The sequence below is a fragment of the Carlito syrichta genome, unplaced genomic scaffold, assembly GCF_000164805.1.
Source record: "Carlito syrichta isolate Samal-C Ts95f unplaced genomic scaffold, Tarsius_syrichta-2.0.1 Scaffold303652, whole genome shotgun sequence".
NCBI classification, from domain to species: domain Eukaryota; kingdom Metazoa; phylum Chordata; class Mammalia; order Primates; family Tarsiidae; genus Carlito; species Carlito syrichta.
Genome location: NW_007247748.1, coordinates 139,342 through 166,470, shown reverse-complemented (window position 1 = coordinate 166,470; position 27,129 = coordinate 139,342). Strand labels below are relative to the sequence as shown.

The 27,129-nt window shown below is 37.5% G+C and overlaps 1 protein-coding gene across 1 annotated transcript in view; it reads left to right on the top strand.

Moving 5' to 3' along the window:
- The window catches only part of CEP192 (centrosomal protein 192), a 131,654-nt gene that overhangs the window by 26,480 nt on the left and 78,045 nt on the right, over positions 1–27,129 (top strand). Inside the window, exons 8-13 of the mRNA XM_008058924.1 lie at positions 401–536; positions 1,250–1,404; positions 12,386–12,743; positions 13,427–13,570; positions 24,776–24,840; positions 25,541–25,750. Of these exons, the coding sequence (XP_008057115.1) occupies positions 401–536; positions 1,250–1,404; positions 12,386–12,743; positions 13,427–13,570; positions 24,776–24,840; positions 25,541–25,750 (1,068 nt within the window). The remainder of the gene's footprint in view (positions 1–400; positions 537–1,249; positions 1,405–12,385; positions 12,744–13,426; positions 13,571–24,775; positions 24,841–25,540; positions 25,751–27,129) is intronic.

Below are 27,129 nucleotides of genomic sequence, written 5' to 3'. Positions count from 1 at the left end.
GGCAATATTGTATACTTCTCATTCACATCAGGAAACGTTTGAATCTGTTTGTTCCACTGTTGGTGATGCTGTATTTGATAATTTTAGTTAAGGTAGTATTGGCCAGATGTGTCCTTGTGAAGGTATCTCTTCCCCTTTGTTATTAGTAAGTCATTTGTGGAATGATCTATCAAAGTCATATGAACATCTTATTCCCCAGCAATCCTTCATGAACTGATTTTACCATCTTTACTGAAACTTGGAAACTATTACACTGGTGGTTACAATGGTGATTTTTATATTTCCTTCTTTATTACCTAGTGTCCTTCAGTAAAGCAGACATTGTCTACTTCCCATGTTTTCTTCCTCAAAATTAATTTTAGTTTACAAGAGTAATACATGTAAGATATTCTTTCAACAGGAAAATGAAAACAGTAGCTTAAATTGTAAGTTTCTATCAGAAAATAACAGCTCATTGATTTCCCATGGTTCACACTCTTCTGAAAAAACTCACAAAGAGACTGAAGAAGGTCAAGTTATTTGTCTACCTGGGATTAGTAAGTATTGAAACATGATTCCTTTGTTCTTAAGTTCTATGTTTTACTTTACCTTTTTTTTAAAAAAGATCATTTCTTAGGTGTGATTTAGCATATATTAACCCTCCTAGTCCCTCATGTCTTTCAACAGTCTAGAACTTTTCTTTGTCTTTTCTTTTCTCTCTCTCTTTTTTTTTTTTTTTAGGGAGTTTCACTCTGTTACCCAGGCTGCAGCCTTGACCTGTTGGGCTCAGGCAATTCTTCCTCCTTAGCCTTCCAAGTAGCTGGAGCTACACACATACACCACCATTTTTTAATTTGTTGTAGAGATGAGGTCTTGCCAAGTTGCCCAGACTGATCTCAGGCAGTCCTCTCGCCTCTACCTTTCATGTGAATCATGGTGCCTGGCCTAAAACTTTTCAAAAGAAATTCAATAAAATCTGAGTAAATTGATGTTATTAGAAATACTGTAGTATATATTTCTTGGATCGAATACTGCAAATGATTGTATTCTCTTCAGACATTGAGAATTAGATATGAATTCTTTCTTCATGGTAGCAGTTTCTCATGTTTATTATTGCTTCTTAGTGTTACTTATTTTCTATGTAAATTGCTAAATGTGTCATATGAATGCTAAGTATTAGGCTTACAGAAAATAGTTTGACTAGCAAGAAGCAGATCAGATTACTCAAACTTTGACATTGCTCCATTAGCTTTTTTGCTTTATTTTTCAGGTAATTCTGTAGGTACTGGAAGACACACAGATGTTTGTAAATCTGTAGGTGCTAGAAAACACACAGATGATGAGTTACCATTTTCCTCTAATTCTTGGAGAAATGAAAAAGAAAGGGCAGAAAATTTGGAGAATATTGTTCCAGATCTTAGCAGAGTAAGTTTGTATATAGGTATCTGTATCACTAGGATTATATTAAATATATAATTGTATACATTTTCTTACACTTAAATATTTCATGACTTGCATTTAGATTATTCATTTGAAATGTCCAATCATTAAATAATAAAGCAAACTGATCTTTTACCTTGCTGAAGCACATTTGCTTTTCATTATTTCCTTTTTTTCTATTTGTTTTAATAGTACCCCACTTTTGTATGCTTTAAACTTGATAGTCATTTCTGACTCTTAGCTATTCCTTATCCACTTTTTTAGACATATGACTCAGGCTTGTAGAGTGGCTTTTACTATTTAGAGGGAGTATATGCGCCATGCAAAGATGGTCATTTTATGCTCACAATAATCCTTGGAGTGTATTAAAGCAAAAAGAGATGGGATTGCCATTTTAATGGAGACGAAGTTCAGAAGAAGACCTAAATCCTGTCATTATGTCCTCAGGCCCATGTCTTAGATTTCCTGTTTATTTCCTTTATCTCTGTTCAATTTTATGGTGTTCATTACCACATGTTTGATGCATTGCTTCATCTTCAGCACTTTATTGCTCTGTCATGCTTGCCACTACCAGATTAATCTTGTTACAGTGGGGTTTTTTTTAATATAATATTCTCTGTGGCCTTATGTTTCAATGTAATCGTTCTTAAGGTACTGTATAATCTGACTTCGTGTTAATCTCTCTCTTTTATTTTCTGCATGTTTTTCTCCCTTCCTTTTCCTAATCCAAATTATAACCATCTTTTCAGTCTTAGGTCAAGTTCCTGGTTACTTTTTAATAACTCTTGACTACATTAATTTATCTGAACTTCTACTACAATAATTGTATACTACAGTATGGTACTTTATTACACCATTATATGGTATAGAAATATTTTACTTATCCAGAAGTTGCCTTTTCAGCAGCTTCAAGAATTTGCAGTTCATCAGGTATACCAGTTATGTACAATTAAAGTACAAAGTTCCTTCTCTCAGGTAACCAGAATGGGTATTCTGGAGTCTAACCCTATGTTGTAGATGCTTAGTCCCATGCATAATCATTGGTGTGTAGATGTAGTCGACTGTGCAGTTACATAATTTTAATGTAGGTAGTTAATGGATTTCCAGCTCTCAGACGATTAGTGGCAGCAAATTAGAAAATAAGAAAGAGACAGCATCTGTTAGTCCTCTATTTTTGTCAAAAATGTGGTAGTTGACAAACTGAGCCATCTCATTTTGCTCTAAGGATCTTGTTCTATTATAGTACAGTAGTCATTTTACTAATTATTGATTATTTGTCATTAAAAACAGAACATTTGATTTTACTAAGGTTGAGTACTTACAAATTGCTTGGGAATCTTGGTATGGAGTACAGTGGTATGATCACGACTCACCACAGCCTCCAACTCTTGGGCCCAAGTGATCCTCCTGCCTCAGCCTCCTGGGTAGCTGGTACTACAGGCATGTTCCACCATGCTTGTCTAATTGTTTGATTTTTTTGTCGAGATGAGGTCTCACTACGTTGTCCAGGCCGGTCTTGAACTGCTGGGCTCAAGCTATCCTACTGCGTCTACCTCCTGAAGTGTGTCAGTTTTGAGCCCAGTCCCTTTTATATATGATGTTAGACAAGAGTCCAACTAGCATCATCCTTTGTATGTGGATATTCGGTTTTCTCAGTACCACTTCTTAAAAAGACTATTCTTTTCCCCTATTGAATGGTCTTGGCATTCTTGTTAGAAATCAGAGAGAGATACTTTTATCTTTCTTTCCAATTTGCATGCCTTTTGTTTCTTTTTCTTCTAATAGTTGTATAGAATTTGCAGTACAATGTTTAGTAGCAACAGCTTAAAACAGGCATCATTTTCTTGTTCCTGATCTTATGGGAACAGCTTTCAGTCTTTACCATGGAGTATGATTTTAAAAAAAAACCTTTTGTCATGTTGAGGAATCTTCCTTCTATTCCTAGTTTACAGAGAGTTTCTATTATGAAAGTGTTGAATTTTGTCAGATGTCTTTTTTGCATTGATTTAGGTGATCATGTGGTTTTATTAATGTGATATGTCACTTTGATTTTTCTTGTGACATTTTTTTTGGGCCTTGATATCAGAGTAATTGAGGCTTTATACAAAGAGTTGGGAAGAATTCCTTTCTCTTCAGTTTCTTGTAAGAGTTTGAGAAGGATTGTTGTTAGTTATTCTTTAAATGTTTAAAAGAATTAATCAGTGAAGCTGTCTGGTCTAGAACTTTTCTTTGTTGGGAGTTTTAAAATTACTGATTCAATCTCTTGTCAAAGGTCTGTTGAACTTTTTTTTTTATTATTTTAAAATTGTGGGATACAATTCAGGGTTAGGTATACAAATATTCATTGTGCAATTACCCTTGTTGATGAGGTGTGCCCTTCTCCTCTGTTGAAGTTTTTTATTTCTTTCTTTTTTAGTCAGTTGGACTAAAAGTATAAAGTATTCTCTCATTATTCTTTTATCTCTGTAGTACATGTCAATAGTAATGTTTCCATTTTAATTTCTGATTTTAATTATTTGTGTCTTATATCTGTTTTTGGTCAGTCCAACTAATTGTTTGGTTTTTTTGTCCGTTTTGCTGATGTCTTCAAAAAACCAACTGCTGTTTCACTGATTTTTTTTCTATTTAAAAAATATTCTCCATTTTATTTATCTTCACTCCAGTCTTTATTATTTCCCTTTCTGGCTAGCTCTGGGTTTAGTCTGCTCTTCTTTTATAGCTTCTTAAGGTGTAAAGTTAGGTGATTGATTTAAGATTTTTCTTTTGAATGTAGGCACTTACAACTATATAAACTTCCCTCTGAGCACTGCTTTGGTGTATCCCATAAGTTTTGGTATGCTTTGCTTTCATTTTCATTTATGTCTTAAGTATTTTCTAATTTTTTTGGTGACTTCTCTTTGAACCGTTGGTTAAGATTGTGTTCTTTAATTCGTACATATTTTCAAATTTTCCAGTTTATTGATTTCTAACTTCATTGTGGTCTAGCCTTATGTCAGGATAGACATAAGGTCTATCCTGAAGACTATTCCATATATACTTGAAAAGAATGTTTTGTTGGGTGGAGAGTTCTGTTTATGACTTGTCACATCTGATTGCTTTATTGTTTTAAGTGCCTTTTTTGTACTTATCTTCTGATTGATTGTCCTGTCTGTTATTGAATGTGGGGTATTGAGCTCTCCTACTAGTATTATAGAAATCCCTATTTTCCCCTTTAGTTCTGTTAATTTTTGTTTCACTTATTTTTTTTTTGAGTTGGAGTCTCACTGTCGCCCAGACTGGAGTGCAGTGGCCGCTCCCGGCCACTGCAGCCTCGACCTGCTGGGCTCCAGCGATCCTTCCGCCTCAGCCTTCCAAGTAGCTGGAACTACAGGCACACGCTACCACGCCCGGCTAATTTTTTTGATTTATTGTAGAGATGAGGTCTCGCCTGCCCAGGTGGGTTTCAAACCCGCCGGCTCAGGCAATCCACTCACCTCAGCCTCCCAAAGGCGCGGGATTACAGGCTGCGCCACCGAGCCCGGCTGTTTCATTTATTTTTAAGGGTCTATTTTTTGGTATATAAATGTTTATAATTGTTACATTGAATTTCTTAAAATACATGATGTCCTTTTTTTCTTGTAACCTTGTTTGATTTAGGAATCTATTTTATCTGATATTATAGCTACCACAGTTCTCTTTTGGTTACTGTTTACATGGAATATCTTCTATCCTTTTCCTTTTAACCTATTTGTGTCTTTGGATCTGAAGTAAGCCTCTTGTAGCCGGCATGTGGTTAAGCTATGTTTTTTCTACACTTAGCCAATCTTTATCTTTCTATTAGAGAGTTTACTACATTTACTTTTAAAATAGATACTGATAAGAGGGGAATTGCTTTTGCCATTTTGCTATTTGTATTCTATATATATCTATTCTGTAGCTATTTTCCTTGTGATTACCATGGAATTGTGGTTAACATCCTACAGTTACAGCTTTCTAATTTAAACTTATTAACTTCAATCACATATAAAATCTCTGCTCCTGTATAGTGCTGTCCTCCCCCTCTGTTGTTGATGTCATGGATTACATCTTTATATATTGTGTGCCCAGTTGCTTGGATTAGCAATTTTTTATGTATTTGTCTTTTCAGTCATATAGAAACTAAAATTAGAGTTCTAAATCAAAGTTACAGTAATGTTAGCTTTTATAATTGCTTATATATTTACCTTTACCTGAGATCTTTATTTCTTCATATGACTTTGAGTTAACTTTCTGGCCTTTCATTTCAACCAGAACAACTCCCTTGAGCATTTCTTTTAAGACAGTTTTAGTGGTAACAAACTCCCTTAGTTTTTACTTACCTGGGAATACCTTAAATTTTCCCTCACTTTTGAAGGACAGTTTTGTCAGTGTCTTAGTTCATGTTGTGCTGCTATAACAATGTCTTCGATTGGGTAATTTAAAATGAACAGAAATTTATTGCCTCATGATCCTGGAGAGTATGGAGTCCAGCATTTGGTGAGGACCTTCATATAGCATCATCCCATGGTGGAAGGAAGAAGGGCAAGAGAAGGTGAGAGAGAGAGAGAAACACAGACACAACAAGAGGGGGAATGGAGTGTAAACTTGTCTATTTATAAGGAACCCACTCCCACAATGATGCCCATCTATTTTTGAAGGTGAAGTCCTCATGACTTAAATACATCTTACAGTTTCCACCTCCCAACTGCACATCGGGGATTAATTTTCTAACATTTAACTTTATGGGGTGTGTTCAAACCACAACAGCCAGATTTAAGATTCTTAGTTGAGAGGTTCCGCCCCCCCAACACTTTGATATAAGATTGTTTAAAGATTTATAATAAGTTTCATAGTTGACAGGTTTTTTTCCCTCCCCAACACTGCTTTCTGGCCTCCAAAATTTCTGATGAGAAATCTGATTATGTTCTTGAGGGTCCCTTGTATGTAACAAGTAGCTTCTGTTTTGCTTCTTTCAAGATTCTGTTTGTTTTTTGCTTATTTCAGTGGTAAAACCGTCATTGTATGTTTGCTATACTAGACCATCATTGTATGTTTACTATACCTTTTTCCATGTTTGCATATGTCTAGACAGATACCGTTGTGTTACAGTTGCCTACTGCATTCAGTATAGTAACTTGCTGCCTACTTCTGTAGCTTAGGAGCCATAGTCTTTGCTATATAGCCCGTATACATAGGATATACACATAGTAGGCCATCTAGGCTTGTGTAAGTGTACCCTATGATGTTTGCACAACCATGAAATGATTTAATTATACATTTCTCAGAACATAGCCCTGTGGTTCACTAAAACATGACTGTGTCTGCATTCATGCTGTAAATTTTTCTCTAAGCACTGTTTTTGCCATATACCACAACTTACTAAGTTTTGATAAATTGTGGTTTCATTTTCACTTAGTTCAAAAAATTTTTGCTTTCTCTTGAGAGTTCTTCTTTGATCCATGTGTTATTTAGAAGTATATTTTTCAGTCTTGTTTTGGAATTTTCCAGTTATCTTTTTGTTACTGGTTTTTAGTTTAATTCCGTTGTGCTTTGTTTTCTAAAATTTGTTAGGTTGTATTTGATAGCCCAGAATGCCATTCCTCTTGGTAAATGTTCGATGTGAGTCTAAGAAGAATATGTATTCTGCTGTTTTGGGATGAAGTATTCTATAGATGTCCATTATATCTAGTTGATTGATGGTGTTGTTGAATTCAACTGTGTCCTGCTGGATTTTTTTCTGATAGAGGGATGTTGAAGTCTCCAACTGTAATACAGATTCACACATTTGCAGTTCTATCAGTTTTTGCCAGAAATATTTTGATGCTCTCATTTGGGGTGCATATACGTTTAATGATTGTTACATCTTCTTAGAGATTGACCCCCATATCATTATGTAATACCCTTCTTTATCTCTGACAACTTTCCATGCTTTGACATCTGCTCTATCTGAAATTAATACAGCTACTCCTGCTTTCTTTTGATTAGTGCTTCACGGTATATCTTTCTCTATCCATTTACTTTTAACCTGTGTGTGGGTTTCATGTAGACAACCGATAATTGGGCCTTGTTTTTGATCCCCTGTGAAAAAAATCTTTGTTCATTTAGTTGAGGTATGTAGACCATTTACTTTGGAAGTGGTTATTGTTATTGTTTAGGTTAATATCTATCATATTTGTCACTGTTTTCTATTTTGCTAGTTTTTCATTTACTTTTTTTTTCATTTTGTGGTTTTATTTATTTATTTCTTAGAGACGGGGTCTTGGTCTGTCTTTCAGTCTGGACTATAGTGGTACAATTTTAGCTTATTGTAACCTCGTACTGCTGGGCTCACATGATTCTCCTGCTTAGTGTTCCAAGCGGCAAGGGTTGCAGGCATGCCCTTTTATTCCTGTATTATTGGTTTGTTTATTTTGTAAAGTAGTCTTTTCACCCTGGCCTTCCAAAGCACTGGGTTCACAGGCATAAGCCACTGATCCCAGCTTCTTTGTGGTTTTAATTCAGCTTTTTATATGATTCCATTTTCTCTTTCTCAGTATATCAGGTACAATTCTTTTTTTCCTGTTTTTTTTTTTTGGTGGCTGCTCTTGAATTTCCAGTGTACATTTCCAGTTAATTCATGCTCACTTTCAAATAGCATTAAACTGCTTCACAGGTTGATTTCCTCATGACAAACGATTCCTAATTCCTCTCTTTCATCCCTTATATCATTGGTTTCATTCATTTTACTTTATAAGTGTTCATAAGCACATATATTTTCACCCACATATATATATACACACACACACATACATGCATATACACGCAAAAACATACATGGTTGAATACATTGTTGCCATTTTTATATTAAACAGTTACGTCAATTAAAAATAAGAAAAATAAAAGTTTTTGTTTTACTTTCATCTATTCTGTCTTGATGTTATTCCTTTCTTTTATAGATACAAGTTTGTAACCTGTATTATTTTTCTTCTCTCAAAAGAAAGATTTTAAGATTTAAAATTTCTTGCAAGGCAGGTCTACTGGCAGCAAATACCTCCAATTTTTGTTCGTCTGAGAAAGCCTTAATTTCCCCTTCACTTTCGAAGGATACTTTTGAAGCATACAGAATTCTAGGATTGTGACTTCTTTCTCTCAGTTTTTTAAACTATCTCACTTCACTCCCTTCTTGCTTGCTTGTTTTTTGGGGAGATGCTAGCTGTCATTCTTACCTTTGTTTCTTCATTTTGTAGTTGTCCTATACTTTGATTTTTTTTTATTTTTTATTTTAGTTATTCTTTAATTTCTTTAGGTTATGGAGGTTTCCATGAGCATATACTCAAGTTGAGAGTATTTTTCCTCTACCAGGTCCAGTCTCCTAATGAGCCCAACAGGTCATCTTCATGTGTTTCTGATACTGTCATTTCTTTTTTATTTTTTCCTAGCTGGTCCATCTTTCTGCTTATATTGTCCCATCTGTTCTTGCATGTTGGCTGCTTTTTCCATGAGAACTCATAGTATGTTAATCATGGTAGTTTTAAACTTCTGGTCTGATTATTCCAAAAACCCTGCCGTGTCTGGTTCTGATGCTTGCTCTGTCTCTTCAAACTGTTTTTTACCTTTTAGTGTGCCTTGTAACTGTAAATAGGCCTTCAACTAAGTTATACTAAAGTGTGTGGGTGTGGGGGGAAGCATTCCATCATTCTGTGATTTAGTCCTGGTCTTTAAGTTAGCCTCTGCCTTTGAAGTGTGAATTTCACAAGTGTTTTCTCTCGTTTTGTTTTCTCCTTCTTAGGTTGCATAGAATACTACAGGGTGCTGGAGTTCAGTATTTTCTTTCCCCCAAGTTAATTTGGTTTAGATTAAAAGCCCAGCAGGTTAGGGTCTGGTTAAATTAGTTTTTCTAGCCGGACTCGGTGGCTCAGCCTATAATCCCAGCGCTTTGGGAGGCTGAGGTGAGTGGATTGCCTGAACCCGCGGGTTCGAGACCTGCCTGGGCAACTTGGCAAGACCTCATCTCTACAATAAATCAAAAAATTAGCCGAGCGTGGTAGCGTGTGCCTGTAGTTCCAGCTACTTGGAAGGCTGAGGCTGAAGGATCTCCGGAACCCAGCAGGTCGAGGTTGGGTTCCATCCAGTCTGGGTGACAGGGTGAGACTCCAACTCAAAAAAAAAAAAATTAATTTTTCTGAGGGCAGACCTTGTTAAAAACAATGTGTTGTATCACATTTCAAAATGGCCCCATTTCCTCTCTTTCCACTGGAGGCTTAGGAGAAATTTTCTCCAGTATTTGCTGTAAGAACCTGGATGTGTTCCTAGAAGTAACACATAAAAGCCTGGGGGGCCTACCGTATCACTGGGTGCCCCTGTAGTTTTTGACTCTCAGGCTTTCCACACTGAGCTTGCAGCAATTTATCAATGACATTTTAGGCTTTTCTACCCTGGTGCTAGTTACTGTGGAAGTCTTTGCTTGGGAGTTTATGCTTTGGAATGTTTTGATTCTCTGTATGCCTCTGTCTGTCTCTCTGATTTTGGAGGTGGTGGTTTATCCTGCCAACTTCTCTTACAATTCTAAGAAGAGTTGTTGATTTGTCAGTTTGCTCATCTTTACTTTGCTCATTTTTACTTGTTAGGATGGAGTGGCCACTTCTGAGTTCTTTACATGGCAGGCTGGAAGCTAGAAGTCACATCTGCATTCTTTATTCAAGATTGTTTTAAGTTACTTTATGGGTGGGAAAGCTACTTTCCCACATTCTGGTTCCTTTTAATCTTTGCTAGTGTCATATATGAAAAGTTAGTTATCTAGTTTTAAATGGCATTTCTTTGTCATCTTTGTTTTTTTTTCTACTGGGATATTCATATTTTAACTAATGATTTTATCAGATTTCTGTATGGAAATATATTGATCTTTATGCATTTTAGTTTCCTAGGGTTGCCAGAACAAATTTCTGCAATTATGCTAGCTTAAAACCATAGAAATGTATTCCCTCACAGTTTTAGAGGCCAAAAGTGTGAAGTCAAGCTGTTGGCAAGACAGTGATTCTTCCAAAGTTTTGTAGTTGTCCTGTACTTCTTCGATATTCTGGTGGTTTTTTTTTTTTTAATTTTTTTATTCTTTAGTGTCTTTGCTTTCAGTTCTGGAAGTTTCCATGAACATATATCCTCAAGTTCAGAGTATATTTCCTTTACCATGTCTAGTCTACTAATGAGTCCAACAGGTCTTCTTCATGTGTTAACTTGGAATGTTTCCTGACTTCTCTCAGCTTCTGGTGGCTCTGGCATTCTTTGGCTTGTAGCAGCATGGCTTCAGTCCCTTTCCCTGTGTTCAGTAGGCCTTGTCCTCCCTGTGTCTCCGCATCTGACATTTTCTTCTCTTTTCTCTTATGAGGATACTGGTTATTGTGTTTAGGGTCCTCCTTAAATCCAGGATGGTCTCATCTCAAGATACTTAAGTTAATTGCATCTGCAAAGACTTTGTTTAAGAATAGGATCACAATTCATAGTTACTGGGCTTAAGATTTGGACAAATCTTTTTGGGTGGGGGGATACAACTGAAGACACTATAGTGTTATACTTAGAAGAGGCATCCACCGAAGAATGTAGGACTTTCTATCTGTATTTTTTCCTAGAACTTTTATATCTAAATCCAATTCATCTGGAATTTATTATGGTGTAAGGTAGAGATATAAGTTTATTTTTATGTGATAATGTTTGTAAAGCACCCAGTTAAAAAATGGTGGCCCTGGGATTTGAATCTATGTCTTTCTTAGTCCAAAGTCACCATCTTTTTTTACATTTTAATTTCAAATATGTTGGGTACAATTCAGGGTTAGGTATACAAATGTTCATTATGCACGGACCCTTGTTGATGAGGTGTGCCCCTCCCTGCCCCCGGCAGTTTCCCACTACTGCCAATCCCGCCCCGCCCTCCCCTGGCAGTTTCCCACTACTGCCAATCCCTTTCTTACAGTATTACAATAGTTGTTTAAGGTCTTCTTATGAGTGAGAACGTGTGATACTCAGTTCTTTGTTTCTGTGAGAGATCACTCAGCGTTATATCCTCTAAGTCCATCCAAGTTACTGTGAAGTTCATAACTTTGTCCTTCTTTATGGCTGCATGATATTCCATCATGTATAAATACCACATTTTTTTATCCAGTCCTCTTTTGATGGGCAGCACTGTTGGTTCCATGTCTTTGCTATTGTAAATGGTGCTGCCATAAACATGCATCAAAGTCACCATCTTTTATTTAAAACTACCTCCTTTTAGTATTTGAAAAATTGAAAATTAAAAAATTTCGTATTTAAAACATTTTTGCCTGGCTGTTTATATTGCTCATCTTGTTATAGCTGAAAGGACTGCTGTTAATAGGTTTTATTGGTTCTTGAGATTATAGTGGTAGCAAACTGTCTAAAAACAGTATTGAAGACACTAGATCCCCTTTTAAGCAGTTCTTATCTTAAAAAATAAGAAGTCCCATTTGGAAATGTGTGTTGGAGAACATATTTTGAGGCACTGGCTTAATTCACTGTGTCAGATACAGATTTTATTGGACTTCTCAGCGGCATTTGTAGTATCTATTATTTTATTCCTGTTAACAAGTATTAACATCTGTGTTTTTGAGAGCTGTTGTTCATATTAATTTAATGAGGTTGGTCGTACTTATGGATTTACCACCTTATAGAGACTTATTGGTAATTATGAAAGTTAAACTGACATTTCTGTCAGCCTGTAATGTAATGAACATGTAGAACCCATTTTTGGTATCTGAATCTGTTGATGTATTTTTCCCGTGGCTTCATTATAAAGTTTGGTTTTGATAGATTGCTTATCATTGGTTCATATGTAGTCTAGAATACAATGAATACGGTATTTTCTGTTACTTCACATAATATTTTATATCAGCTATATAATTTTTTCCCATAAATTTTAGAATGAGTTATGAAAAACAAAACTTGCTGTTGCTCTATTACTTTTTGTTTTTTTTTTTTAAAGGAAAGTTCAGAAGAAGACGTTCTGGTAAAGATTCTCAAGGCTCCTGATGTGAGACTTAACCCTGTTAATTTTCATGGCATAAATGCCCATAAAGGTGATTTTGGCCTGATTGACACCATAAAACAGAGGGCAGAGTCTTTTCACCAAAATAAGCATTTGGCATCAGATGCAGAAACAGTTTTGCCTGTGGATGGTTGTTTAGACACTGAGACTTCTGTGTTCATTCAAAAAAATGCGGGCATAGCATCTTTGAAGCCTCTTAATGACAATGACATTAATCCCACTAATACTCTTTGGTCTCCCACTTCTGAGAGGCGAACATGTGAATGTCATGAATCTATTGAAAAGAGTAAAGACAGTAAGTGGACTTTAAAAAAATAGAATTAAAGAAATGTATGTTTATACTTTTTAAATTTATTTCCATGAAATATTTGTCTTATAGATTAAAAATTTTTTAATCTTGTATAAGAATTGCTTGGAATAGTGTCTTTAGTCAGAGATCTAGTGGAAGTTTGCCTAAGTCTTAGGATCTTTTTCTTTTGAGACAGGGTCTCAACTCTGTCACCCAGACTGGAGTACAGTGACACAATCATGGCTTACTATAGCTTTGACCTGGGTTAAGTGATCCTCCCATCTTAGCCTCATAAGTAACTGGGACTACAGGCATGTGCCACTATGCCTGGCTGATTTTTATTTTTTGTAGTGATGAGGTCTCTCTGTGTTGCACAGCCAGGTCTCAAACTCCTGGACTCAAGTGATTCTCCTGCCTCAGCCTCCAAAAGTGCTGGGATTACCTTTCCTTTATTTCTCATTCTCCATTATAAACTTTTTTTGTGTGTTTGAGTAAGGCTGCCTTGTCTTCCATCAAAGAGATACTTTTCTTTTGGAGAAATGGGTTTTTCTTTTTTTAACTAGTTTTGGGAAGACTTCAGTACTGTTAATAACTAAGGCAGTGATCTAAATTAAAAAATTATTTGAGAATGTTTTGTCATTTTAGTTGTTACATGTGTCATTGGATATTTTTGGAATTTTACTTTTTAGAGACAGATGTCCCCCAGAATGTGATCTATCAAAATGAAGAGGGCAGATGGGTCACTGACCTTGCTTATTACACATCTTTTAATAATGAACACAATTTCAATATGGCTTTATGTGATGAGATGAATGAAGACTTCAGATCTGGTTGTGAGTATATGGATAACCACATTTATTGTACCGATTTCATTGTTTCTATGGTGTTTCTGAGATTACTCTGTATATATTGGTCAGCCTCATCCATCACTTCTGGAGTATCAGTGTATTCTGGAACCTTGTTTTTATAGGAACCGAGACCCGAGTTAGTGAGTCTTAATATTACATTGTGGAATGAATGAGCCGAGCCATTTCCCTAAGCAAAGACAGTGAGTCAAACTAGCACCCTTTTACTTCTGTATAGAACCTATGATATTGTAAGACTGGAAGGGATTTTAGGCTTTGCTTGATCACTTGAAAAATTCTGTCCTAAGCAAAAATAAATGCTCTAATCGAAGAACAATTACAAAACCCAGCTCATTTTGGAGTCACTGCTAAAAAGTGTGGTGGAAGGAAAGTGACAGAAAAGATAAATGAAATCTCAAGGGGTAGGAGCGTTAAAAGAAGCAATTAGGTTTGTTGATTAGCATAATCTGTGACAGTGAAAATATAAACTGGTTTAGGTCTGCAGAGTGCCATGGTATTTTGAGTCTTCACCTGTGAAGATGTCACTGTGCTGCAATCCATTGCCTGAGCACCTCTGTGACTGGAATGAGGAAAGGCACTCACTGGCCTGTCAAGCCCTGTCTTATGGTTAATAGGCTCAGAGGCGCCAGAGGAAGAAGTTATTCTAACCACCTTATGTCTTGAGCTTCTCCTAAATGTCTCATGACGTGCAAGTGTAGAGATAAATAAGGCATTGTTTTAGTCCTTAAGACTAGAGCCAAGAGGGAAAACACAGGAATATAGAACATGATGATCAGCATAAGAGCCAAGCATTTGTATTTTAGAGGAAATTTGTATTTGTAAGATCAAAAGCATTTGTATTTTAGAGGAAAAATAACTTTTGCATGAGTGGGTACCAGAAAGGTTTCACATGGGACATGGGAGTTCCTTTTTGAGGTAGAGTTTCTATAGGTAATCCTTTAAGAGCATAGAAATTTCAAATGGAGGGAAAATCCACCTGAAAGTGAATGAGATGAGAAGTACAGGCATGTTTGGGAAAGTGAATGGTCCAATGTGGCTAGCATTTATAGCAAGATGGGGGAGAGTGATAAGACACTAGGAGATGAAGCTGAAGAGGTAAGTAGGACCAGGGCGTGGATAGTGTTTTGACCACCCTGACAAAGATTGAAACTTGCTTGGTAAGCGTAGGACTAGTTGCTAGTGCAATTTACTTTGCAAGCCTTCTCCTGGCAGTGATGGTCTTTTGAAAGGGAGAGTCCTTAGTATGTTGTAGAAATCTAGGTGTTGAGGACATGTTGAAAAAAGGATGGGGTGTTGGGAAGATGGCGGCCGAGCCTATCAGATTTTGTGAGTCCTGGAGTGAGTGAGTAAGTGTATGGAAAATTTTGTGTATGTATTGGTGAGTGAGTGGATGTGTGAGTGGCTGACTTAGTGAGGGCTCCAGAGCAAGCAGCCAGAGCTCTCCTGGTGTAGCAGCTGGTGCCGCAGCTACTCAGTTTGGACCCTAGCGATTCCCGGGAAGCCTAGCGCCATAAATCAACAAACCCTCCCTGGGAAGAAAATGCTAAGAGAGACTGACTAAGTGGGGACTCATGAGCAAGTGGCCAGGGCCCTCCTGGTGAAGCAGCTGGTGTTGCTGCTGCTCTGCTTGGTCCTCCGCACTTCCCAGGTTGCAGAAGCACAGCACCATTTTTTTTAAACAGTTAAAAATTTTCCTACGAAGAAGCAGCAGGAGATACTACTAACCTCAGGCTCTGCCTCACCACTGCAGCAAAAGAGACTGCCAGTTCCAGGCTTTGCCTCACCACTGCAGTGCCTGGCCGAACACAGGCAGCAAGGGCTACAGAGGAAACCCAGAGGCAGAGTCCTACAGGAGAAGGCAAAAGAGGCACTCCTCCACCATCTCAAAAACAGGGCAGAAAAGTGCTTGCAACAGACCAGATCTCTTTGACCAGCAGATCAACTACTCAGGGGTTGTTGGTGACCCAGAGGGAATACCCTGAAAGCACAAACTTTGGAGGGACCTGATGAGTGCTGAGTTTCAGGCGCCCCACTCCCTTCTCCTGTCCAGCCACAGGACAAAAGATGTGGCCAGAAAATGACAAGGAAGAACTCCAAAGAGATGAGTGGTGAGTCTGGGGCTGACCCAACCCTTCTCTCCAGCAGTCCTCTGAATGTCAGACCCACACAGCTGGGGCATAACGAGAGGGATGAACCCAGACAAATCCTGGACGTGAGCCACAATAGGAGAACTCCATTCCAGATCAGGCCTGGCTGGGGCATCCGCCACAAGTACATAACTGGGGAAGAGATAATCCGTTACCTCCCCACCAGAGGAGATCTGCCTGACTATATGAGAGTGGGAGGAGAGGACTGCAACCACACCCACCCCTACTGCCCCACTCCTTCCCTGCTCTGGACACTGGGGTGAGAGTGAAAGAGGGGGAAGCACTTCAGGAGATAGCAGAGAAGCAGGCGAGAGGAGCAATTACCGAACCTGCCACAAGAGGGCAGGGGCTTTTTTCTTTGTATTTTTTTTTTTTAATTTTTAAAATTTTTTGGCTTGTTTGTTAGTTCTATTTTTAAAGTATTTTTCCTTTGTGCGTGAATGTATATGTGAGGGTTTGATCTGTATATCCCCACTTTTATTTTTCCTCTTTTTTCTTTTCTTCTTTTGTTTTTTGTTTTCTGTTTATGTGAACGATTGAGTGTTTATCTTTAGGTTTTGTTGTTGTTGATTTGCTTTTGCTCTTTTGTTATTTTTTATTTTTTGTATTTTTTTTTTTTTTAGTTTAAGGTGTGTGAATACATGTACGAGGGTTAATCTGAATTCCTTTGGGGTTTTTTTCCCCCAGTCTTTTTTTTTTTTTCTTCTCAATTCATTTTGTGCTAGGTGTATGTGTGTGTGTTTAGTTTTCCTTTTTTTTGTTGTTGTTGTTTTATATGTTTTGTTTCACTTTGTTATTGCAGTTTGTTTTGGGGTGTGTATTGATTTTAGGGTAGTGTCCACTGACACTAAATAATGGAACTAAAGAGAAAAACAAGAGATCTGTCACAAATGAAGAAAAACCAATGGAAGACCACGGGTAATTTCAACTGTAACAAAGAGAAAACTCCTGAAAAATCGGATCTCAGATCCTAAACAATGGAAGTCACCAATGACTGGTCCCAGAATGTGGCAGGGGTTAGGGAATAGATGGAAAGAGTGAATAAGACTCAAGCAAGATGAGATGCAACACTGAAAGAACTTGTAACAGAGATTTTGTGCATAAAAAATTTCATCCAGGAAATAAATAGCAAGATGACAAGCATGGAAAGCAGAATTAATCTAGCAGAAGAAAGAATCTCAGAACTTGAATACCAGAACATAAAATTAACCCAATCTGTAAAATATATAGAAAGAAGACTCAGAAAGAAAGAACAAAACCGACAAGAGATGTGTGATTAATCAAGAGGCCAAACCTATGTCTCATTGGTATCACAGAAGAAGAAAGGGAAAGGGAGAACACCTTGGAGCAAGTATTCCAGGAGGTTATTCAAGAAAACATTCCCCATCTCACCAGAGATGTGACCAGTCAAAGAGAACCCCGTACGAGACAGCAAATGAGAAAACCTACCCCTAGACACATAGTAAATTGCCTACACAAAGTAGGCACACACACAAAAAATCCTAAAGGCAGCAAGACAGAAAACTCAGACTACCTACTGAGGAAAACCAATCAGAATAGTCGCCGACATATTGGCAGAAACACTACAAGCAAGATGGAACTGGAGTACAATATTCAAAGTCCTCAAAGTTAAACAATTTCAACCAAGAATTTTTCCCCCAGCCAAGCTCAGCTTCATCAGTGATGGAAAATTAAATCCTTCCCAGACATCCAACCTGTAAGAGATTATGCAGCTTCCAGATCAGTTCTACAGGAGACATCTAAAAAGGTATTAAGCACAGAAGAAAGAAAAAAAAGAATGACCACACACTTCCCAAGAGAACAGTAGAGCACAGAATCAACAGAGAATGCATTGCAACAACAAACTTGAAAACACACATATACATCAGCCCCAAAGCTAAAAGAAAACAAGCAAACAAACAAAAAATTTTATAAGAAGCTCATGACAGGGATAAACAATCACGTTTCAGTTATCAGCCTGAATGTGAATGGACTAATTGCACCATTGAAAAGACACAGAGCCGGGCTCGGTGGCTCAGTCTGTAATCCCATGCCTTTGGGAGGCTGAGGTGAGTGGATTGCCTGAGCCCACGGGTTCGAGACCCGCCTGGGCAACTTGGCAAGACCTCATCTCTACAATAAATCAAAAATTAGCCGGACGTGGTAGCGCGCGCCTGTAGTTCCAGCTACTTGGAATGCTGAGGCAGAAGGATTGCCGGAGCCCAGCAGGTAGAGGCTGCAGTAGCCAGGAGCGGCCACTGCACTCCAGTCTGGGCAACAGAGTGAGACTCCAACTGAAAAAAAAAAAAAAGAAAGAAAGAAAAGACACAGAATGTCAAACTGGATAAGAAACTGTGGCCCAATTGTTTGATGCATCCAGGAAACTCATCTCACCACAAGGGATGCACACAGACTCAAAGTTAAAGGATGGGAAATGAGTTTCCAGGCAAGTGAACCACAAAAGAAGGCAGGAGTCACGATCTAAATATCAGACAAAACAATCTTTAAGGTGCAAAGGGACACTGCATAATGATAAAAGGTTTAATCCATCAACAAGAAATATCCATCCTAAACATATATGCACCCAACACAGGAAAACCAGCATTTATAAAGCAACTGTTGAGTAAACTAAAAAAAGATATGGTCTCAAACACTGTTATATAAGGGGACTTGAATACCTCACTAGCAGCCCTAGATAGATCATCAAGGCAAAAAATCAACAAGGAGATCCAGAACCTAAACTTTGACACTAGACCAAATGAACTTAATAGATCCTACAGAATATTCCACCCAACAACCACAGAATATACATTCTACTCATCACCACATGGAACATACATCCCTAGCCATAAATCAAGCATAAACAAATTCCATAAGGTTGAAATATTGCCATGTACCTTCTCAGGCCACAGTGGAATAAAAATAAACATAAACACCAACAAAATTTCCCCCAAACCCACAAAGACATGGACAGTAAACAGCATGATGCTGAACAATTACTGGGTCAACACTGAAATCAAAACAAAAATTAAGTTTCCTGGAAACAAATGGAAATGAAGAAACATCTCACCAAAACCTTAGAACTTCCATGAAAACAGTTCTAAGAGGGGAATTTATATCTCTATGAGCACACATCAAGAAAATGGAAAGATCACAAGTTCACAGCCTAACAAATCACCTAAGGGAGCTGGAAAGAGATGACAACCAAAACCCCAACTTTAGCAGAAGAATCCAAATCACCAAAATAAGAGCCCATATACGTGGCATAGAAGACAAAAATATCATAGAAAACATCAACAAAACAAAAAGCTGGTTCTTTGATAGAATTAACAAGATTGATGGACCCCTAGCCAGAATGACCAAGAAAAAGAGAGAGAAAAAAACAAATAAACACAGAATACAAAAGATCAAATCACAGCTGACCCAGAAGAAATACAAAAGATTATCAGAGATTACTATGCATACTTATATGGAAGCAAACTTGATAACCTAAATGAAATGTAGGACTTTCTGACATCACACAACCTTCCCAGGTTGAAACAAGAAGACATTGAGACACTAAATAGGTCAGTAACTACCCAGGAAATTGACTCTGACATAAGAAAACTACCTACAAAAAAAAAAAAAAGTCCTGGACTCGATGACTTTCTAGCAGAATTCTACAAAATGTACAAGAAGGAACTGATACCAATCCTACTGAAAGTATTCCAGGCAATGGAGAAAGATGGAATTCTCCTCAAATCATCTTACAAAGCTAACATCACACTGATTCCCAAACTGGGTAAAGATTCAACAAAAAAGAGAACTACATGCCAATATCCCTTATGAACATAGATGCAAAAATCCTCAACAAGATTCTAGCTAATGGATCTGAAAACACATCTCAAAAATTATTCTCCATGACCAAGTACATTTCATCTCCAGGATCCAGGGCAGGTTCAATATTTGCAGGACCATAAATGTAATTAAATACATCAACAGATGTATAAACAAGAACCACATGATTATATCATTAGATGCAGAAAAATCTTTTGATAAAATCCAGCATCCCTTCTTGATAAAAACCCTCAAACACCTAGGTATGGAAGGAACATACCTCAAAATAAGTGCCATCTATGATAAACCCACAGGTAGCATATTGCTAAATTGACAGAAACTGGAAACCTTTCCTTTGAAAACTGGAATAAGGAAAGGCTGCCCACTCTCATCCTTCTTGTTCAACACTTTTTTGGAAGTCTTAGCTAGGGCAATTAGACAAGAGAAGGAAATCGGATATCAAAATAGGAAAAGAAGATGTTAAGTTATCTCTCTTTTCTGATGATATGATTCCATATCTCAAAAACCCAAGAAAATCTGTCAAAAACCTGCTTGCACTGGTAAAGGACTTTGGCAAAGTCTTGGGATACAAAATAAATGTGCGAAAGACAGTTGCATTCTTATACACCAACAACAAGCAGGCAGAGAACCAAATAAAAAGTACAATCCCATTTACAATAGCCACAAAAAATTGAAATACCTCAGCATCTTCCTAACCAGAGAAGTGAAAGACCTTTACAATGAGAACTACAAAACACTGCTCAAAGAAATCTAAGAAGGCACAACACAAACGAATGGAAAAATATTCCATGCCCATGGATAGGTAGAATCAACGTTGTTAAGATATCCATCCTACCAAAGGCCATCTACAGATTCCATGCAATACCCATTAAATTACCAACATCATTCTTCTCAGACCTGGAAATGACATTACAGAAATTCATACGGAAACATAAATGACTACGAATAGCCTAAACAATCCTTAGCAAAAGAAACAAAGCAGGAAGTATCATGCTTCCAGACTTCAAACTTCACTCTAAGGCTACAGTAATCAAAACAGCTTGGTACTGGTACAAGAACAGTTATATACACCAATGGAACAGGATCGAGATTCTAGGAACAAAGCCTCAATTTCTCAACCAACTCATCTTTGACAAAGCCTCCAACAACCATCGCTGGGGAGAGGAGAACCTATTCAGTAAATGGTGCTGGGAAAACTGGCTGATCACATGCAAAAGATTGAAACAGGATCCCTACCTATCACCATACACAAAAATTAACTTTAAGTGGATCAAAGACCTAAACGTAAAACTATAACAATCTTAAAAAATGCAGGAGACACCCTTATGGAAATTGGAACTGGCAACCAATTCCTGATCAAAACCCTAAGTGCCCACACCATGAGAGATAGGATAGACAAGTGGGACCTCATCAAACTGGCGAACTTCTGCAAAGCAAAAGAAACCATCAAGAGAACAGGGAGACAGCCCACAGAATTGGAAAAAATATTTGCCAACTGTATATCTGACAAAGGCCTAACATCTAGGTTCTACAAGGAACTCAAAAGCTCTGAAAGAAAAAAAACAAACAGCACCATTAAAAATGGGCAAAAGACGTGAATAGACATTTCTCAAAAGAAGATATATGGGCAGCCAACAGACACATGAAAAAGTGTTCAGCCTCACTCATCATTAGAGAAATCTAACAAAACCACACTAAGATACCACCTGACCCCAGTAAGAATGACTGTCATTAATAAAATAAACAACAAATGATGGCAAAGATGTGGAGAAAAAGGAACACTTCTGCACTGCTAGTGGGAATGCAAACTAGTGCAACCTCTGGAAGACAGTGTTGTGATTTCTGAGAGAACTAGAAATTGATCTTCCATATGACCCAGCAATCCACCTATTGAGAATATACCCGGAGGAGCTCAAATCATTGTATAAAAAGGAAACCTGCATACGTATGTTTCTTGCAGCTCTATTCACAGTAGCAAAAACATGGAACCAACCATGCTACCCATTGAAACTGGACTGGATAAAAAAAAAAAGTACACGTACACAATGGAATATTCAGCCATAAAGAAGAACAAACATATGGACTTCACAGCAATTTGGATGGATTTAGAGTCTATCATACTCAGTGATCTGTCACAGAAACAAAGAACTGAGTACCATATGTTCTTACTCATAAGCGGACCTTGAACAATTATTGTAATACTATAAGAAAGGGATTGGCAGTAGTGGGAAACTGCCAGGAGATGGGGGCGGGGGTTGGGATTGGTAGTTCAGGGAAACTGCCTGGGGAGGGAGGGGCACACCTCATCAACAAGGGTTCCTGCATAATGAACATGTGTATACCTAACCCTGAATTGTACCCCAAATCTTTAGAAGGGCAAAAAAAAAGAAATTTAAGTGTTGCAGTGAAGATGAGCAAGGAGTAACTCGTCAAAGATATAGAACAGTGGTTAGAATTTGGCGACTGTTTTGGGGGCTAGTAGAGAGTCAAGAAGAGAAGAGAGTAAGGTTTATAGTCTGAGTTCCTTGGGGGAAATGGCAGTACCTTTAACTGGGATATGAGAAGTCAGAAAAAAATTGTAGGTTTTGGCTGATGTGGTTTGCGGTGGGTGTATTCAGTAGTGGAATTATGTGTCAGAAGTTGGAAGGTAAGCTACGATTAGGTCTTGCTCAATGATGTCTTGATTTAAAAAGAACAATCGAGTTACAGACTGAACAGTGGATACCGATTTTGTCACTTAAAAAGTCAACAGTCATGGAGTTCTCATGTGTTGCTGCTGGGAATGTAAATTGATACAACCATTTTGGAAAACTGTGACAATATCTTGTAAAGGTGGACTTTATGAACCTCGTACTTTATGACCTAATAATTCTATATCAGAGTAAGTACCTAGCAGGTAGGGTGCAGATGTTCACCAAAAGACATACTAAAATGTTTATTGCAGCAGTATTTGTATTAGCCTCAAACTAGAAACCTCTCAAATTCTCATCAATGGTAGAATAGTTCTAATTCACTGTCAAAACCAAAACAATCTAGTGGAATGAATTGTGTTTATTTATACATTGGAATACTATATAGCAATGAGGGTTGAATGATGTGCAGCTCCTTGCAACAACATGAACCTCGGGAATAGGTTGAATGAAATATAAGGCAGAATTAGAATACACAGTGTGTTTACTTGTATACAATTCAAAAGTGCACTGTTCTTGAGAGTAAAAAGTAAGGGTGGTGACACTTGGATGGGCAGGTAGCTCAGGGGGCATTTTGAATACTGGCAGTGTTATGTTTCTTGATCTGGTGTGTTGACAATGCAGAAGTTTTTAAAAACAAGTGATCATAAATAGATTTATTTTGTTATGTAAAAATAAAACCTAGTGATCAAACTGAGAAAATATTTGCAATTCGTATTTGCAGGTCAAGGGCCCATTTCCCTATTATATAAACAGTTCTAGTAAACAGTAAGAGAATGACCAACTAATCAAAGCTTGTAAATAGCCAATTCATAGAAAAGGAAATAAATGTTTATTAAGTGTATAAAAAGTTCATTTTTCACTCATGAAACAAATGCAGAGTAAATCCACTCCAGGATGCCATTTTTTAATTAGTTCCCTGGCAGTCATCCGAAAGTAATAAAACTGTTGGCAAGGATGTGAAGGAAACAAGTCTTCTAGTCCCTTCATTGGCACAACTTCTTAAGTGTGGTAGCATTGCATCATTTGTCAGTTATAAATGCACTACCTTGTAACCGATCAATTATACTTCTGGGAATTGTTCTTCAGATGCCCTCACAAATGGTATACCATGGATATGCAGGCCTATAACTTGCAACATTGTGTATAATAACAGGGCTAGAAGCAAAGTAGATGTACAGAGTAGAGGACTGATTAAGTTAAGGTACACCCATACAAGGAAGTACCCTGTGGCCATACAAAAAAGTAAAGCAGCTCTTGAGGTACTAGTGTGGAGTGAACACCAAAATAAATTATTTAGAATCTAATGGAAAAGTTTTATAAAGTGTTCTGACATTTGTGTGAGAAGATAGGAAAAGATAGGGAAAGACACTCATACACACTTATTTGTAAGTACATACAATGGAAAGATAAAACAAAACTGATTACAGGAATCTCTAGCTACTTGAACTCAAAAATAAAAAGACTCAGATGGTGAGACTTTCAGGAATATTTTATTCATTGATTGCTTCTGGAGGCATGGGGAGCTCAGGGATAGGAGATACTTTTCAGTGTATACCCTTTTAAGCCTTTTGGTTAACTTTGGAAAGCTCTTTATTTGAAGTATAATACACAGATACCTTTTGAATTTTGAATGATTAGATGTATCACCATTAAAAAATAAAATAGAAGTAGATAACAGAAAAATATAATGAAACGATTCTTGTGCTTAGGGAACAAACACTAGCTAGGTTGGAAAGGATGACAACCTCAAGCAGCATCATATGCCTCCTGGTTTGCCACTAACCCACCACTCTCAGTTGTGTTACCTGAACCCAACCTTCTGTGCCTTTTTCCCCCTGCCTCAGTGTGTTTTAGTTGTGTCCTTTGGCCCAGAGGTTGTCCTTTGGGCTGATAGCGTGTAGCACCACGACACTCAGAATTCCTACTCTTTCTCCAGGAGAAACTGATGTGCTCAGCAGGAACTCTGAAGTCTGACATTAGGTGACCAGTCCCTGTTTGCCCAGACTGGGTTTTTCTGGGATGTGGGACTTTCTCAAACTGGGACATGCTTGGTCAAACAGGTACTTGGGCACCCTAGCAGATATCTTCATGATGAGCTTTTAATGAGGCGTATCAGTCTGATGATTTCAGACAAAATTTCACAAGTGTTCATGGGCAAGTACTTAAATTCAGGAATGCCAAACTCTCCAAAGCCAAAATTAATTGGAATTTTTTGAAAATGGAAAGTTTACATTGTAAAATCCCTTGAGTAAATTATGACAAGCTAGTAAGTGATAAAATCAGTCATAACAAGGTGTTCATTAGCAAAAGTTTGATAGCTATAGACTTAAGTGTTTTAATATAGATACATCAGTCATCTGAGTGGAAGATTTCACATACTTGTTAAAATTTTATTTTCTCAGTTCGTTTTCCTAACTAGCTAAGTTATATTTGTGTGCTAGTGTTTAAATAGGCATATGTGTAATGTAATTATATAAACTTATTCTTTTTTTTAGCTGAAGCATTTGATTTGATTGCACAAGATGAAGAAGAATTTAATAAAGAACATCAGTTTATACAGGTTTGTAATTATTGCTTTATCCAAGTATAAAATTTTTCTTGTATTTAAATATAGGCAAGATGTTTATCTCATTCTGAACATATATTATATATATGTATATTTAGTTAGTACAGAATTATTTTTTTATTTTTCTCAGGTTTAAGCAACTTTTATACTCTAAATTATTAACTGAAGAATACTGATATACTGAAATATATCTTTAATTCACATAAAATTGCTCAATAATCTTCATGGATATTTCCGTAGTTTTAAAAACATGTTTTAAAATGAGGTAATCTTGTTTGTTTTTTGTGAAAATATATCCCTTTCTAAAGATTCTTATTTGTGACAATCAGTGTTTGATTAAGCAGTATATTACTATTATTTGAGATAGAGTCTTGCTGTGTTGCTCAGGCTGGTCTTGAACTCCTGGGCTCAAGTGATCCTCCTGCCTCAATCTCCCTAGTGGTGGAGACTATAGGTGTGCACCATCTTGCCTGGCTCAAGATAATGCACGTTATAGCTCAGATATTCAAAAATGACTTTCTCTTCTGGACTTCATTAGCTGTAGTAGCTACTTATGCTTGAATTTGTTCAAATTGTTCAGTGTTTTAAAAATTACTTTTTACACTTTCAGTTATTTAATTTTGGTTTTGCATATTAGAAGAACAGAAAGGTGGTTGGTTAAGGAAAAAAAATGAAACAATAACTTTCTCCCTAGGAAGAAAATATAGATGCTCAGAACACTTCAGTTGCACTTGGGGATTCATCCTGGGGAGCTGCAGTTAATTACAATCTGCTGAGAAAATCGCTTAGCACATCAGATTTGGACAGAGATGATGCCAGCTATTTACGTCTGTCCTTAGGAGAGTTCTTTGCTCAGAGGTCAGAAGCTCTTGGTTGCCTTGGTGGTGACAACAACGTGAAAAGAGTGAGTATGATGCGTGCTGGAAGTGGCTAGTCACCAGATTGTAGATTTTGAGTGTTGTGGTTTAGCTAGAGCATAGTAACCAGAAAGCAGAGACAGACAAGAATGCGCTAGGACTGTGGTGGACAGTCTGGGTTTCGCAGTCTGTCAGACCCTAATTCCAGTCCTGTCTCTGCTTTTGCACTAGTTCTGTGACACTGAACAGTTTAACTCCTCCATGCCTTAATTTCCCCATTAAGATTTAAATGTGGTGGTACATGTAAGGCGTTTAGTGCCAAGCCCAACACGTAGTCACATTTAATACCTGTTCACTGCTGCTGCTATGTTGTTGGTCAGTGGGAAGTATTCTAAAACTTTTTTTTAAACCTGTTGACTAAAAAGATGTTTAGAAATATAGGAGTATTTTGATTTAATAAAATGCAATACATGTAAAAATTTTAAAACACAAGTGACTCAGGTAGTGGTAAGTGCTACAAAGAAAGAGGAACTGCTTTAGTTTGCTGGCCAGTGTGCCACTGAGGAATGACATTGAATTGGCATCTAAGTGATAAAATGGAGCCTGTGTCCAAAGATCTAGAGGATGAGTGCTCTCAGCAGAGGGAGACCATCTGTTGCGAAGGCCTGGAGGCAGGAACTAGAGTGGCATATTGGAAGAACAGAAAGCAGGCAGATGGAGCTAATATGAGAGGGCGGGGTGGAAGGGGTATGGGATGGGGTAATGGTGGAGGATTACAAGGGCCAGATCGTTAGGGCTCCTTGTAGGATGAACTGGGAGGAAGAGCTTGGAGGCGGGGAAGGACTTAGTCATCTGCATGAGCCCATCTCCAGGTGCTGCAGGATGTCATCATATATCAGGTGCCGGGGTTGGTGGGGGGGTCTGTGAGACGCAGAAGAGGGAAAGAAGCAGGCAGAGGCTTAGTAAATGGGAGAGAAGTGATGAAGGCTGGGGACAAGGATGATTTACGGAGGCAGAAAAAAGGTCCAAGATTCCAGATTTATTCTGGAGGTAGAGTCAAAGGACTTGATGATAAATTCCATCAATTTAGAATTTAGGGTTATTGGAGGGAGAGCTTTATAAAATTGGACTTTACTAAGATTAAAATTTTAAAATAATAGATGTGATTAGAAGTCACAGTTGGTTCAAGGAACTTAATTTTGAAACTGAACTGTGGTATTGTTCTATCTATGCAATAAATTTAAAGATGAAAATAAATATTTTGAGAGGTAGATTTTTTGGATTGGACCTTTGAGATTGTGACAAATTGAGGAGTAACTGAATTTCTTGTTACACAGATAAACACTGGATCATAAAAAATAGATTTATTAGCCGGGCTCCGGTGGCTCAGCCTGTAATCCCGCGCCTTTGGGAGGCTGAGGTGAGT